This window comes from Oncorhynchus mykiss, chromosome 26 (assembly GCF_013265735.2).
Source record: "Oncorhynchus mykiss isolate Arlee chromosome 26, USDA_OmykA_1.1, whole genome shotgun sequence".
NCBI lineage: Eukaryota > Metazoa > Chordata > Actinopteri > Salmoniformes > Salmonidae > Oncorhynchus > Oncorhynchus mykiss.
The window spans coordinates 41,628,851-41,644,873 of NC_048590.1; the positions used below are offsets into that span (position 1 = coordinate 41,628,851).

Here is a 16,023-nt window from a genome sequence, read left to right on the forward strand (position 1 = left end):
GTGAGGACAACCTTGATAGGCCACCACTGATAAAGATGGTTCTGTTTTCACTGGCAATTCCAAACAGTGTCAGGTGTGTGTGTGTGTGTGTGTGTGTATGTGTGTGTGTGTGTGTGTGTGTGTGTGTGTGTGTGTGTGTGTGTGTGTGTGTGTGTGTGTGTGTGTGTGTGTGTGTGTGTGTGAACAGCGTCAGTGCTCTGTTGACTCCAGATACCTGATACGTCTGTCCGATGGTGTGTGCGTAAGCAGAAACCAGGGTCTATGAATGTCCTACTGCAAAACATCATCATAAACACACACATGCGCTGGCTTGAGCAGGGGGACCTTGCGTGCGCTGCAGGATGTTAATCCATGACGGCGTAGTGTGTTACTTATGGTTTTCTTTGAGACTGTGGTCCCAGCTCTCTTCAGGTCATTGACCAGGTCCCGCCGTGTAGTTCTGGGCTGATCCCTCACCTTCCTCATGATCATTGATGCCCCACGAGGTGAGATCTTGCATGGAGCCCCAGACCGAGGGTGACTGACCGTCATCTTGAACTTCTTCCATTTTCTAATAATTGCGCCAACAGTTGTTGCCTTCTCACCAAGCTGCTTGCCTATTGTCCTGTAGCCCATCCCAGCCCTGTGCAGGTCTATAATTGTATCCCTGATGTCCTTACACAGCTCCCTGGTCTTGGCCATTGTGGAGAGGTTGGAGTCTGTTTGATTGAGTGTGTGAACAGGTGTCTTTTATACAGGTAACGAGTTCAAACAGGTGCAGATAATACAGGTAATGAGTGGAGAACAGGAGGGCGTCTTAAAGAAAAACTAACAGGTCTGTGAGAGCTGGAATTCTTACTGGTTGGTAGGTGATCAAATACTTACGTATGTCATGCAATAAAATGCAAATTAATTACTTAAAAATCATACAATGTGATTTTCTGGATTTTTGTTTTAGATTCCGTCTCTCACAGTTGAAGTGTACCTATGATAAAAATTACAGACATCTACATGCTTTGTAAGTAGGAAAACCTGCAAAATCGGCAGTGTATCAAATACTTGTTCTCCCCACTGTATGTTTTTCCAGCAGTAGACTGTGGTCAATAATATCAAAAGCTGTTTTGAAGTCTAACAAAGCAGCTCACACCATCTTTTTATCATACATTTACCTCAGCCAATCATCAGTAATTTGTGCTGTGCTGTGCATGTTGAATGTCTTTCGCTATAACTGTGTTGAAAGTCTGTTGTCAATCCATGACGGCGTAGTGTGTTAATAATGTTTTTTTTTGAGACTGTGGTCAATGCGGGGCGGCAGGGTAGCCTAGTGGTTAGAGAGTTGGACTAGTAACCGGAAGGTTGCAAGTTCAAACCCCCGAGCTGACAAGGTACAAATCTGTCGTTCTGCCCCTGAACAGGCAGTTAACCCACTGTTCTTAGGCTGTCATTGAAAATAAGAATTTGCTGTTAACTGACTTGCCTAGTAAAATAAAAACATTTGTTTAATGTAAAATAGCATTGTATCTGGTCAAACATAATTTTTTCCAAAAGGGATCATCATGTTTCTGTCACTATTAATGGTGCATGACTGATTCTCGCAGAAACAGAACACTCACACACACAGAGAGAGTGCAGTCGTGTGTGTAATTAGTCCACCCAGCCTGGTGGCTGTATTCAATATCAGTCTAGTTTGTCTTAGCTGCTGTTTCTAATAACTCCATCCTCTGATGACTTGGGAACCTTCCCAAAACAAACCTTACGTCCCATTCCACAGCCACATTCCTGGGCCGAAGCTCAGCATTCCGAGGTCTGACAGGGTTCCGGGGATGTGTGTTCTGATGTAACGCAGCAGAAGGTGTTGACTCAGCATTCTGAAACCAGCAATTGGAACAAAGACATATTGTCTCTGCTAGCCAACTAACATAGCTGTAGACAGGCTATCTCTGCTAGCCAGCTAACATAGCTATAAACAGGCCACCTGGTCCCTGCTAGCCAGCTAACATAGCTATAAACAGGCTAGCTGGTCCCTGCTAGCCAGCTAACATAGCTATAAATAGGCTATCTGGTCCCTGCTAGCCAGCTAACATAGCTATAAACAGGCTATCTGGTCCCTGCTAGCCAGCTAACATAGCTATAAATAGGCTATCTGGTCCCTGCTAGCCAGCTAACATAGCTATAAACAGGCCATCTGGTCCCTGCTAGCCAGCTAACATAGCTATAAACAGGCTAGCTGGTCCCTGCTAGCCAGCTAACATAGCTATAAAGAGGCTATCTAGTCTCTGGCCAAACCTGCTAACACAGCTAACACCTCCTCAATGCTGGTTGACAGTTCATGTCAACCAGCATAAATGTTGACATAGAGAATGTTGTTGGGGTTGAGGATGTTGTTGGGGTTGGGGTTGGAGATCTTGTTCGGGTTGGGGATGTTGTTGGGGTTGGAGATGTTGTTGGGGTAGGGGATGTTGTTGAGGTTGGGGATGTTGTTGGGGTTGAGGATCTTGGGGATGTTGTTGGGGTTGAGGATCTTGTTGGGGTTGGGGATGTTGTTGGGGATGAGATTGGGGTTGGCGTTGAGGTTGGGGATGGGGATGTTGTTGGGGATGTTGTTGGGGTTGGGGTTGGGGTTGGGGTTGAGGACAGGCTTAAACCATGAGCTACAGTACTGCTACAAGGATAGCGCGTATTCAATCCCTGTGCTAAACACTTGTTTTGTAATTTTAACTTAACCCTTAACCCTTTACCTTAACCAATCATAGTTAATACCTAAACTTAAATGTCAAGGTTAGTTTTGGTTTTACTTTAGCGCATTTTGATTGACAGCTATCGTGTGTGTCTGCGTGTATGTGTGTGAGCGCACTCTTGTACTAAAATCTCAATACTTCCGTCAGCTGCACAATAGATTGAGAAAGAATGAACAAAAAGTGAAAGAGAGGAGGAGAAAGAGGGAAGGGAAAAGAGGAGAGAACGAGGGAAGAGAGAAAGGCCCACTGAGAGGATTCACCATGTAGACTGGAAAATAAAAAAGCCCTACTCACTGAAATAGTCTTCAGATGCGTGCACCATGTACTAAGACACACGGGATGGTAAAAGACACACTTTGAATTTGAAATGTAACTTATAATGGCAATTGTATAGCTGCTGTAACTATACACATCTTTCAAAACAAGCAGAGTGTAGGTAGTAATCAGTGTGCGGTATGTCCAACACAACTTTCCTCTTGGGGACAATAAGAGTGGATCGTATTGTATACTGTATACTGTCTGTGTCTGTGTGCCAAGGCTACAGTGTTACTTCAGGTCAGGACAGGCTTCTCTCTCTCTTTCTGGTATCCAGAGAACCATATTACCAACAGATGGGGAGATGAGAGGTTTGCGGTTGTTGGATAAATGTCAAATATCGACCTGGGCTTGTAAGATCAAGTTACTTATGAGAAGCACAAGAGAGGTGAGGACTCTGTGCCACCATGCCTGCATTAGCTACAGGTCTGAGAGGACACACACAAACTCACACACACACACCAATTCCCTATTATACCCTCTTCACTTCTGTGCACTTCTGTGCTAAAAGCTATCTCCCACTTCTTACCATCATTTTCTTCTCTCTCCCGCTTTCACACTCTCCCACTCTCCCCTTTCAATTAAATTCAATTCAATTCAATTGAAAGGCTTTATTGGCATGGGAAACATATGTTTACATTGCCAAAGTAAGTGAAATAGATAATAACCAAAGTGAAATAAACAATAAAATGAACAGTATACATTACAATCACAAAAGTTCCAAAATAATAAAGTGATTTAAAATGTCATATGTCTATATACAGTGTTGTAATGATGTGCAAACAATTAAACTACAAAAGGGTACATAAATAAACATGAATATGGGTTGTGTTTACAATGGTGTTTATTATGTTATTCACCTTTCTTTAACCAGGTAGGCTAGTTGAGAACAAGTTCTCATTTGCAACTGCGACATGGCCAAGATAAAGCAAAGCAGTTCGACATATACAACAACACAGAGTTACACATGGAATAAACAAACATACAATCAATAATACAGTAGAAAAATCTATGAGATAAGAGATAAGGCAATAAATAGGCCATGGTGGTGAAGTAATTACAATATAGCAATTAAACACTGAAATGGTAGGATGTACAGAAGATGCAAAGGAGCAAGATAAATAAATAAATACAGTATGGGGATGAGGTAGATTGGATGGGCTAATTACAGATGAGCTATGTACAGGTGCAGTGATCTGTGAGCTGCTCTGACAGCTGGTGCTTAAAGCTAGTGAGGGAGGTAAGAGTCTCCAGCTTCAGAGATTTTGCAGTTTGTTCCAGTCATTGGCAGCAGAGAACTGAAAGTAGAGGCGGCCAAAGGAAGAATTGGATTTGGGGGTGACCAGTGAGATATACCTGCTGGAGCTCGTGCTATAGGTGGGTGCTGCTATGGTGACCAGTGAGCTGAGATAAGGCGGGGGCTTTACCTAGCAGAGACTTGTAGATGACCTGGAGCCAGTCAGTTTGGCGACGAGTATGAAGCGATGGCCAGCCAATGAGAGCGTACAGGTCGCAGTGGTGAGTAATATATGGGGCTTTGGTGACAAAACGGATGGCACTGTGATAAACTGCATCCAATTTGTTGAGTAGAGTGTTGGAGGCTATTTTATAGATGACATCGTCGAAGTCGAGGATCGGTAGGATGGTCAGTTTTATTAGGGTATGTTTGGCTGCATGAGTGAAGGATGCTTTGTTGCAAAATAGGAAGCCAATTCTAGATTTAATTTTGGATTGGAGATGCTTAATGTGAGTCTGGAAGGAGAGTTTACAGTCTAACCAGACACCTAGGTATTTGTAGTTGTCCATATATAGAAGTCAGAACCGTCCAGGGTAGTGATGCTGGACAGGCGGGCAGATGCGCGCAGTGATTGGTTCAAGAGCATGCACTTAGTTTTACTTGCATTGAAGAGCAGTTGGAGGCCACGGAAGGAGAGTTGCATGGCATTGAAGCTCGCCTGGAGGTTAGTTAACACAGTGTCCAAGGAAGTGCCAGAAGTATACAGAATGGTGTCGTCTACGTAGAGGTGGATCAGAGAATCACCAGCAGCGAGAGCGACATCATTGATGTATACAGAGAAGAGAGTCGGCCTGAGAATTGAACCATGTGGCACCCCCATAGAGATTGCAAGAGGTCTGGACAACAGGCCCTCCGATTTGACACACTGAACTCTATCAGAGAAGTAGTTGGTGAACCAGGCGAGGCAATAATTTGAGAAACCAAGGCTGTTGAGTCTGCCAATAAGAATGTGGTGATTGATAGAGTCAAAAGCCTTGGCCAGGTTGATGAATACGGCTGCACAGTAATGTCTCTTATCACTGGCAGTTATGATATCATTTAGGTCCTTGAGTGTGGCTGAGGTATTGGTGTCTAGATGGAATTTGTATTTGTGGTCCTGGCAACTGGACCTTTTTTGGAACACCATTATTTTGGTCTTACTGAGATTTACTGTCAGGGCCCAGGTCTGAAATAATCTGTGTAGAAGATCTAGGTTCTGCTCTAGGCCCTCCTTAGTTGGGGACAGAAGCACCAGATCATCAGCAAATAGTAGACATTTGACTTCAGATTCTAGTAGGGTGAGGCTGGGTGCTGCAGAGTGTTCTATTGCCCTCGTCAATTTGTTTACATATATATATATATATTGAAGAGGGTGGGGCTTAAACTGCATCCCTGCGTGCGTTAGTTCGTTTGTGCCTACGTGCGTGTGGGCACTTTTGTGTTTGTTTATAATTACAAATAAAGGCTATCGATGATACAGACAGTGATCTATTGTAAAGAAACAAAATATTAGCCGCAAGCTCCGGCTCCAAGGGAAACGTGTTTAAGCCCAGTGACAGGCACTCGTTATTTATGCATAAACTTAGTGCCTAATTTAACCAGCCGGGAGGTGCCGGCGACAGCAGCAAAGCAACCCAGTGTGTCCAAAACACATTTGACATTTGGAGAAACATGGACAAAAATCGTAATCTGAAGTCAAATTGGTCAAACTGTGAGATCTTGTTGGAGAGAGAAAGAGAGCAGATATGGGGCTACTGCACAGAGCAGCAAAAGAGAAAGGAGGGGATATGTCAGGCTTATCTCTGTCTGTCTCTCTGTCTCTGTCTGTCTCTCTGTCTCTCTCTGTCTCTCTGTCTCTGTCTCTCTGTCTGTCTCTCTGTCTCTCTCTGTCTCTCTGTCTCTCTGTCTCTGTCTTTCTCTCTCTGTCTCTCTCTCTCTGTCTCTCTCTGTCTCTCTCTGTCTTTCTCTCTCTGTCTCTCTGTCTCTCTGTCTCTCTCTGTCTCTCTCTGTCTCTCTCTGTCTTTCTCTCTCTGTCTTTCTCTCTCTGTCTCTCTCTGTCTCCCCCTCCCCCTCCCCCTCCCCCAGGCTGAATTCCTACTCAGGGAAACTAGAAAGAAGTCAAGAAGAAAAAAAGCCTCTTTAATCATAATGGTTGATATGTGGTGTGTAATTTGGTGCTGGGTGGGATGAAAATAAAACCCATTCACAGCTGTACTCTGCCCACGCCTCACATGTGTGTGTGTGTGTGTGTGTGTGTGTGTGTGTGTGTGTGTGTGTGTGTGTGTGTGTGTGTGTGTGTGTGTGTGTGTGTTTGTATGCATGTGTGTGTGTCTATTGGAGCGTGCGTGCAAGTGTTAGCTTGCTATACACATGCTATATGTTAGCTTGCTGGCATTTCTCTGAGGAGTCTGTTTCTAGTTTTCCTCTCCATTACAAGCCTATAGCTTCTGTTCTGCATACATGTGACACACATGTGATTTGCTTTTGGTCATTTACATACTTATTTATATACTTATTTATGTATGTATTTATTCATGTATTCATTTATTTATTATTTCATTCATTCATCTATCTATCTATTTATCAGTGGTGGAAAAAGTACCGAATTGTCATACTTGAGTAAAAGTAAAGATACCTTAATAGAAAGTTACTCAAGTAAAAGTGAAAGTCATCCAGTAAAATAATTATTGAGTAAAAGTCTGAAAGTATTTGGTTTAAAATGTACTTAGGTTTTAAAAGTAAATGTAATTGCTAAAATATATTTAAGTACCAAAAGTAAAAGTACAAACCATTTCAAATTCCTTATATTAAGCAAAGCAGACTGTACCATTTTCTTGTTTTTAAAATGTATGGATAGCCAGGGGCACACTCCAACACTCAGACATTATTTACAGATATCCAGGGGCACACTCCAACACTCAGACATTATTTACAGATATCCAGGGGCACACTCCAACACTCAGACATTATTTATAGATAACCAGGGGCACACTCCAACACTCAGACATTATTTACAGATATCCAGGGGCACACTCCAACACTCAGACATTATTTACAGATAGCCAGGGGCACACTCCAACACTCAGACATTATTTACAGATATCCAGGAGCACACTCCAACACTCAGACATTATTTACAGATATCCAGGGGCACACTCCAACACTCAGACATTATTTACTGTCACGTTCTGACCTCTATTTCCTTTGTTTTGTATGTAGTTAGTATGGTCAGGGCGTGAGTTGGGTGGGCAGTCTATGTTTGTTTTTCTATGATTTGGGTATTTCTATGTTTCGGCCTAGTATGGTTCTCAATCAGAGGCAGGTGTCATTAGTTGTCTCTGATTGAGAATCATACTTAGGTAGCCTGGGTGTCACTGTGTGTTTGTGGGTGATTGTTCCTGTCACTGTGTTTGTTGTCACAGGATAGGACTGGTTTGCGTTTTCACATTTCTTGTTTTTGTTAGTTTGTTCATGTGTAGTGATTTATTAAAACATGAATAACCACCACGCTGCGTTTTGGTCCGCCTCTCCGTCAATGGAAGAAATCCCTTACAGAATCACCCACCCCAACAGGACCAAGCGGCGTGGTAACGGGCAACGGCAAGAGGAGCAGCAGGAGAAGCAACAGAGGCAGCAGCAACAGGAGCAGCAGCAGCAGCAGTGGGAGAGGCTGCACTATTTGGAGAAATGGACATGGGAGGAAGATTTGGATGGTAAAGGACCCTGGGCTCAGCCAGGAGAATATCGCCGCCCCAAGGAAGAACGGGAGGCGGCGAAAGCGGAGAGGCGCCGGTATGAGGAGGCAGCGCGGCGTCGTGGATGGAAGCCTGAGAGTCAGCCCCAAAAATGTATTGGGGGGGGGCTAACAGGGAGTATGGCTACGCCAGGTAGGAGACCTGAGCCAACTTCCTGTGGTTACCGGGGGGCTAGAGAGACCGGGCAGGCACCGTGTTATGCTGTGGAGCGCACGGTGTCCCCAGTGCGGGTGCACAGCCCGGTGCGGTACATTCCAGCTCCGCGTATCGGCCGGGCTAGAGTGGGCATCGAGCCAAGTGCCATGAAGCCGGCTCTACGCATCTGGTCTCCAGTGCGTCTCCTTGGGCCGGCTTACATGGCACCAGCCTTGCGCACGGTGTCCCCGGTTCGCCTGCATAGCCCAGTGCGGGCTATTCCACCTCGCCGCACTGGCAGGGCGACCGGGACCATTCAACCGGGTAAGGTTGGGCAGGCTCGGTGCTCAAGAGCTCCAGTGCGCCTGCACGGCCTGGTCTATCCGTCACCACCTCCACGCACCAGCCCTCCGGTGTCAGCCCCCCGTACCAGGCTGTCTCTCCGGCCCATCCTTACAGGGGCTCCCTCCTCTCCAGCGCTGCCGGAGTCTCCCGCCTCTCCGGCGCTACCAGAGCCTTCCTCCTGTCCAGCGCTGCCGGAGTCTCCCGCCTGTTCGGCGCTACAAGAGCTACTCAGTCCGGCGCTTCTAGAGCCTTCCTCCTCTCCAGCGCCGCCAGCGCCGCCCGTCTGCCCAGCGCCGCCAGTGTCGCCTGTCTGCCCAGCGCCACCCGTCTGCCCAGCGCCGCCCGTCTGCCCAGCGCCGCCAGTGCCGCCCGTCTGCCCAGCGCCACCAGTGCTGCCCAGCGCCGCCAGTGCCGCCCGTCTGCCAGGAGCCGCCAGTGCCGCCCGTCTGCCAGGAGCCGCCAGTGCCGCCCGTCTGCCAGGGGCCGCCAGTGCCGCCCGTCTGCCAGGGGCCGCCAGTGCCGCCCGTCTGCCAGGGGCCGCCAGTGCCGCCAGTCAGCCAGGTGCCGCCAGTCAGCCAGGGACCGCCAGTGCCGCCAGTCAGCCAGGGGCCGCCAGTAAGCCAGGGGCCGCCAGTGCCGCCAGTCAGCCAGGGGCCGCCAGGGGCCGCCAGTCAGCCAGGGGCCGCCAGTAAGCCAGGGGCCGCCAGTGCCGCCAGTCAGCCAGGGGCCGCCAGTAAGCCAGGGGCCGCCAGTGCCGCCAGTCAGCCAGGGGCCGCCCGAGCAGCTGCCCCTCTGTCCCGAGCTGCTGCCGTCCCTCTGTCCCGAGCTGCTATCGCCCCTCTGTCCCAAGCTGCTGCCGCCCCTCTGTCCCGAGCAGTTGTCCCTCTGTCCCGAGCAGCTGCTTCACCTCAGTCCCGAGCTGCCCCTCTGTCCCAAGCAGCCCCTCTGTCCAGTGGGGTCATTGAGAAGGGTGGCCATGGTGAGAAAGCCACGGAGGCGGACAATAAGGCGGACTAAGACAATGGTGAAGTGGGGTCCGCGTCCCGCGCCAGAGCCGCCACCGCGGACAGACGCCCACCCAGACCCTCCCCTATAGGTCAAGGTTTTGCGGCCGGAGTCCGCACCTTTGGGGGGGGGGGGTACTGTCACGTTCTGACCTCTATTTCCTTTGTTTTGTATGTAGTTAGTATGGTCAGGGCGTGAGTTGGGTGGGCAGTCTATGTTTGTTTTTCTATGATTTGGGTATTTCTATGTTTCGGCCTAGTATGGTTCTCAATCAGAGGCAGGTGTCATTAGTTGTCTCTGATTGAGAATCATACTTAGGTAGCCTGGGTGTCACTGTGTGTTTGTGGGTGATTGTTCCTGTCACTGTGTTTGTTGTCACAGGATAGGACTGTTTTGCGTTTTCACATTTCTTGTTTTTGTTAGTTTGTTCATGTGTAGTGATTTATTAAAACATGAATAACCACCACGCTGCGTTTTGGTCCGCCTCTCCGTCAATGGAAGAAATCCCTTACATTTACAGATATCCAGGGGCACACTCCAACACCCAGACATTATTTACAGATAGCCAGGGGCACACTCCAACACTCAGACATTATTTACAGATATCCAGGGGCACACTCCAACACTCAGACATTATTTACAGATATCCAGGGGCACACTCCAACACTCAAGACATTATTTACAGATAGCCAGGGGCACACTCCAACACTCAGACATTATTTACAAAAGATGCCTTTGTTTTTAGTGAGTCTGCCAGACCTTAGGGAGTAGGGATGACCACATGTTCTCTTGATAAGTGTGAGAATTTCAACATTTTCCTGTCTTGCTAAGCATTCAAAATATAACGAGTAATTTGGGTTGTCAGGGAAAATGTACAGAGTAAAAAGTATAATATTTTCCTTAGGAATGTAGTGAAGTAAAAGTTCTCAAAAATATAAATACTAAAGTAAATTACAAATACCCCCAAAACAACTTAACCTCAAGTAAAAATACTTGAAAGTACTACTTAAGTACTTTACACCACTGATATTGATTATTGTTCATTCTTTCGTTCATTCATTTTTTTATTCATTAATTAATTTGTTTAGTCATAGGGACAGGAGTTTTCCATGTGAACTGGCCAGGATAAACTCCTGACCCAACTCTAAGGCCCTCATGATCCCCCTCAGTCTACCAGTCAGTCATTATCTCCCTCAGTCTACCTGTTAGTCATTATCCCCCTCAGTCTTCCAGTCAGTCATTATCCTCCTCAGTCGTCCAGTCAGTCATTATCCTCCCCGGTCTACCTGTCAGTCATTATCCCTGTCAGTCTACCAGGCAGTCATTATCCCCCTCAGTCTACCAGTCAGTTACTATCCCCTTCGGTTTACCAGTCAGTCATTATCCACCTCAGTCAACCAGTCAGTCATTATCCCCCTCAATCTACCAGTCAGTCATTATCCCCTCAGTCTACCAGTCAGTCATTATCCCCCTCAGTCTACCAGTCAGTCACTATCCCCTTCGGTTTACCAGTCAGTCATTATCCCCCTCAGTCTACCAGTCAGTCATTATCCCCCTCAATCTACCAGTCAGTCATTATCCCCCTCAGTCTACCAGTCAGTCATTATCCCCCTCAGTCTACCAGTCAGCCACTATCCCCTTTGGTCTACCAGTCAGTCACTATCCCCCTCCGTCTACCAGTCTGTCACTTTCCCCCTCCATCTACCAGTCAGTCAGACCACTGTAGTTTTACTGTACAGTCATGGCCAAAAGTTTTGACAATAACACAAATATTAATTTTCACAAAGTCTGCTGCCTCAGTTTGTACAGTATGATGGCAATTTGCATATACGCCAGAATGTTATGAAGAGTGATCAGATGAATTGCAATTAATTGCAAAGTCCCTCTTTGCCATGCAAATGAACTGAACATTTCCACTGCATTTCAGCCCTGCCACAAAAGGACCAGCTGACATCATGTCAGTGATTCTCTCGTTAACACAGGTGTGTGTTGACGAGGACAAGGCTGGAGATCACTCTGTCATGCTGATTGAGTTCGAATAACAGAGCGTAAGTTTGAAAAGGACGGTGGTGCTTGGAATCATTGTTCCTACTCTGTCAACCATGGTTACTTGCAAGGAAACATGTGCCGTCATCATTGCTTTGCACATAAACGGCTTCACAGGCAAGGATATTGCTGCCAGTAAGATTGCACCTAAAATCAACCATTTATCAGATCATCAAGAACTTCAAGGAGAGAGGTTCAACTGTTGTGAAGAAGGCTTCAGGGCGCCCAAGAACGTCCAGCAAGCGCCAGGACCATCTCCTAAAGTTGATTCAGCTGCAGGATCAGGGCACCACCAGTACAGAGCTTGCTCAGGAATGGCAGCAGGCAGGTGTGAGTGCATCTGCACGCACAGTGAGGCAAAGACTTTTGAAGGATGGCCTGGTGGCAAGGTGCTCCATCATGCTGGAAAAGGCATTGTTCATCACCAAACTGTTCCTGGATGGTTGGAAGAAGTTGCTCTCGGAGGATGTGTTGGTACCATTCTTTATTCATGGCTGTTTTCTTAGGCAAAAAAGTTTTCTTGGCTGAGAAGCAACCTCACACACGAATGGTCTCAGGATGCTTTACTGTTGGCATGACACAGGACTGATGGTAGCGCTCACCTTGTCTTCTCCGGACAGTATTTTTTCCGGATGCCCCAAACAATCGGAAAGAGGATTCATCAGAGAAAATGACTTTACCCCAGTCCTCAGCAGTCCAATCCCTGTACCTTTTGCAGAATATCAGTCTGTCCCTGATGTTTTTCCTGAAGTGGCTTCTTTACTGACCTTCTTGCCATAAGGCAAAAGTGATAACTAAGTGGCTCGGGGAACAAAACATAGATATTTTGGGTCCATGGCCAGGAAACTCCCCAGACCTTAATCCCATTGAAAACTTGAGGTCAAGCCTCAAGAGGCGGGTGGACAAACAAAAACACACAAATTCTGACAAACTCCAAGCATTGATTATGCAAGAATGGGCTGCCATCAGTCAGGATGTGGCCCAGAAGTTAATTGACAGCATGCCAGGGCTGATTGCAGAGGTCTTGAAAAAGAAGGGTCAACACTGCAAATATTGACTCTTTGCATCAACTTCATGTAATTGTCAATAAAAGCCTTTGACACTTATGAAATACTTGTAATTATACTTTAGTATTCCATAGTAACATCTAACAAAAATATCTAAAGACACTGAAGCAGCAAACTTTGTGAAAATTAATATTTGTGTCATTCTCAAAACTTTTGGCCACGACTGTAGTATGAAGGAGTGGAATGATTATCTAAAATAAGTGTTGTTTGACAAAAGAGAAAGTAGCCAGAGAAGTTGTTGTTTTTACGTTAGAGAATGTAAGAGGTAAATGACGCAAAGCTATCCAGACTATTGTACTGCGTATGTGTGTGAGAATGTGTGTGTGTCGGCCATTTCACTGCAAGTTTCAGACGATTTGATTTTCCAGATAATTTACTGTACTGACTTCATTTAACCTTTACTGATCCAGGAACTGATCCTCTTCAGACTTCCCCTTTAATGCTACTGATATAATTGCTGCTGGTCTGACAAGCACAGTACAACTGTAGACCTATGTGACAAAGTGTTATGAGTTTGACTCCTGTACTCTGAGTTTACAGTATGTGTTCACTGTAAGAAGTGCCTGACTACGGTATGACTTTAAAAGGAGGGTTAGTATAAAGCATATCTTCTCTGTGTGTTTGGTCCTGATTCGTCCTTCTCTTTGACAAGAGCTTTAAACAGAGAGACAGAGAGGAATGTGTGTTTGACTGGGTGGGCAATGGAGCTAAACACTAACTCTCTCTCTCCTTCATCTACACCTCTCTCTATCTCTCTCCTTCATCTACACCTCTCTCTATCTCTCTCCCGTTACTCCCCCTATCTCCCTCTTCCCCCTCTCTCCTTATCCATTCTCCTACCTCCCCTTCCTCTATCCCCCCTCTCCCCAACTCTCTCCCCCCTAACTCCTCCTCTCTCTCCCCCACCATCCTCTCCTCCCCATCTCTCTCTCTCCCCTCCTTCTCCACCCTATCTCCCCCTCCAGGCCAGGAGTGTTTCAACTCTCGCTCCCTGGCCCTCCAGGCACAGAAAAAGATCCTATCCAAGATGGCGACCGTGGCGGTGGCCAACCTCCTGACAGACGACGTCAGCAGTGAGATCCTGGACGAGCTGTACAAGGTCAGCCGGGAGTTCACCAAGAGTAAGAAGGAGGCCCACAAGATCGTCAAAGACGTCATCAAGATCGCCCTGAAGATCGGCATCCTGTACCGCAACCACCAGTTCAGCCCAGACGAACTGGACACGGTCGAACGCTTCAAGAAAAAGATGAACCAGGCAGCCATGACGGCGGTCAGCTTCTACGAGGTGGACTACACGTTCGACCACCGCATTCTGTCAGAGTTGCTGCTGGAATGCCGGGATCTTCTGCATGCGCTGGTAGAGCAGCACCTGACCCTGCGGTCGCACACTCGCATCGACCACGTGTTCAACCACTTTGCCCACGGGGAGTTCCTGGCCGAGCTGTACGGAGATGGAGAGGATTACAGACTGTACCTGAGGAAGATCTGCAATGGGATCAACAAACTGCTGGACGAGGGAACACTTTAACCTCTGACCCCTGATCTCTCACCTCTCACCTGACATTTGACTCTGCTCCTCCCTTCCTATTACTCAATCTCCATGGTTGCGGCTCAATAATCCCCCCTTTCTCCTGAAGTGTGCACTTGTTCACTTCCCTTCATAGATTTGAATGGAAATTATTGGTATATGGAACCTCCTTGTAGCCCATGCCTACACTAATCCAATATTTTTACATTTGTGGGGAGTAGCAGATGAGTGCACACTTCAGGAAGAGGGAGAGATTATTGGGATGCACTCCTCCTCTTCCTCCGGTCTCTCCACGGATCTGCTTTCCCTCCTCTCATTCCTTCTCTTTTTAAAAACCCTGATCTGTTCTGTTCTACCTTTATCCTTCTTTTTCCTCCTGTTCTCCAACTTCCTCCTCTCTTTTCTCTCCTCCTCTCCCACTTCCTCCTCTCTTTTCTCTCCTCCTCTCCCACTTCCTCCTCTCTTTTCTCTCCTCCTCTCCCACTTCCTCCTCTCTTTTCTCTCCTCCTCTCCAACTTCCTCCTCTCTTTTCTCTCCTCCTCTCCCACTTCCTCCTCTCTTTTCTCTCCTCCTCTCCAACTTCCTCCTCTCTTTTCTCTCCTCCTCTCCCACTTCCTCCTCTCTTTTCTCTCCTCCTCTCCTACTTCCTCCTCTCTTTTCTCTCCTCCTCTCCCACATCCTCCTCTCTTTTCTCTCCTCCTCTCCCACTTCCTCCTCTCTTTTCTCTCCTCCTCTCCCACTTCCTCCTCTCTTTTCTCTCCTCCTCTCCAACTTCCTCCTCTCTTTTCTCTCCTCCTCTCCCACTTCCTCCTCTCTTTTCTCTCCTCCTCTCCTACTTCCTCCTCTCTTTTCTCTCCTCCTCTCCCACATCCTCCTCTTTTCTCTCCTGCCCGGATCTCTCTTTTATTCTACTGAGCTTCCTAGACAGGGATGTGCTTTAATCTTCCTCTCCTTGTTTCTCTCCTTATTCTCCTGCTCCTCTACTTTCCTATCCTTGTTTATCTCCTTATTCTCCTGATCCTCTACTTTCCTCTCCTTGTTTCTCTCCTTATTCTCCTGCTCCTCTACTTTCCTCTCCTTGTTTCTCTCCTTATTCTCCTGATCCTCTACTTTCCTCTCCTTGTTTCTCTCCTTATTCTCCCGCTCCTCTTCTTTCCTCTCCTTGTCTCTCTCCTTATTCTCCTGCTCCTCTACTTTCCTCTCCTTGTTTCTCTCCTTATTCTCCTGATCCTCTACTTTCCTCTCCTTGTTTCTCTCCTTATTCTCCTGCTCCTCTACTTTCCTCTCCTTGTTTCTCTCCTTATTCTCCTGATCCTCTACTTGCATCTCCTTGTTTCTTTCCTTATTCTCCTGCTCCTCTACTTTCCTCTCCTTGTTTCTCTCCTTATTCTCCTGCTCCTCTTCTTTCCTCTCCTTGTTTCTCTCCTTATTCTCCTGATCCTCTACTTTCCTCTCCTTGTTTCTCTCCTTATTCTCCTGATCCTCTACTTTCCTCTCCTTGTTTCACTCCTTATTTCTGTGGAGTTTCCATGACGTTGATGAACTGTATGTATAATTCTAAGATATTTAACTGGTGTCACAACTCTGTTCTGTGAGGTGTTTTCTCTACATCCTTCTCCCTCACCCTCTCCTTCTCCCACTCCCTCTCCCTCTCCCTCACCATCCCCAAAGTTGTTAAGAGTGTGGCGCTAGCAAATCCAAGGTAATTGGTTCACTTCCCACAAGGATCATACACATATTAAAGACATATTCACTCACGGACATGGTTAGTGGCTTTGCATAAAAGCATCTGCTAAGTGACAGATATTATATCCTAATAGCGTCTAGGAAGTCA

At 46.8% G+C, this 16,023-nt stretch overlaps 1 protein-coding gene across 1 annotated transcript in view; it reads left to right on the top strand.

The window, feature by feature from the left end:
• The window catches only part of LOC110512697 (tumor necrosis factor alpha-induced protein 8-like protein 3), a 42,542-nt gene extending 27,918 nt beyond the window's left edge, over positions 1-14,624 (top strand). Inside the window, exon 2 of the mRNA XM_036963484.1 lies at positions 13,627-14,624. Within this exon, the coding sequence (XP_036819379.1) occupies positions 13,627-14,189 (563 nt within the window). The 3' untranslated portion in view covers positions 14,190-14,624. The remainder of the gene's footprint in view (positions 1-13,626) is intronic.
• The last annotated feature ends 1,399 nt before the right edge of the window (positions 14,625-16,023 follow it).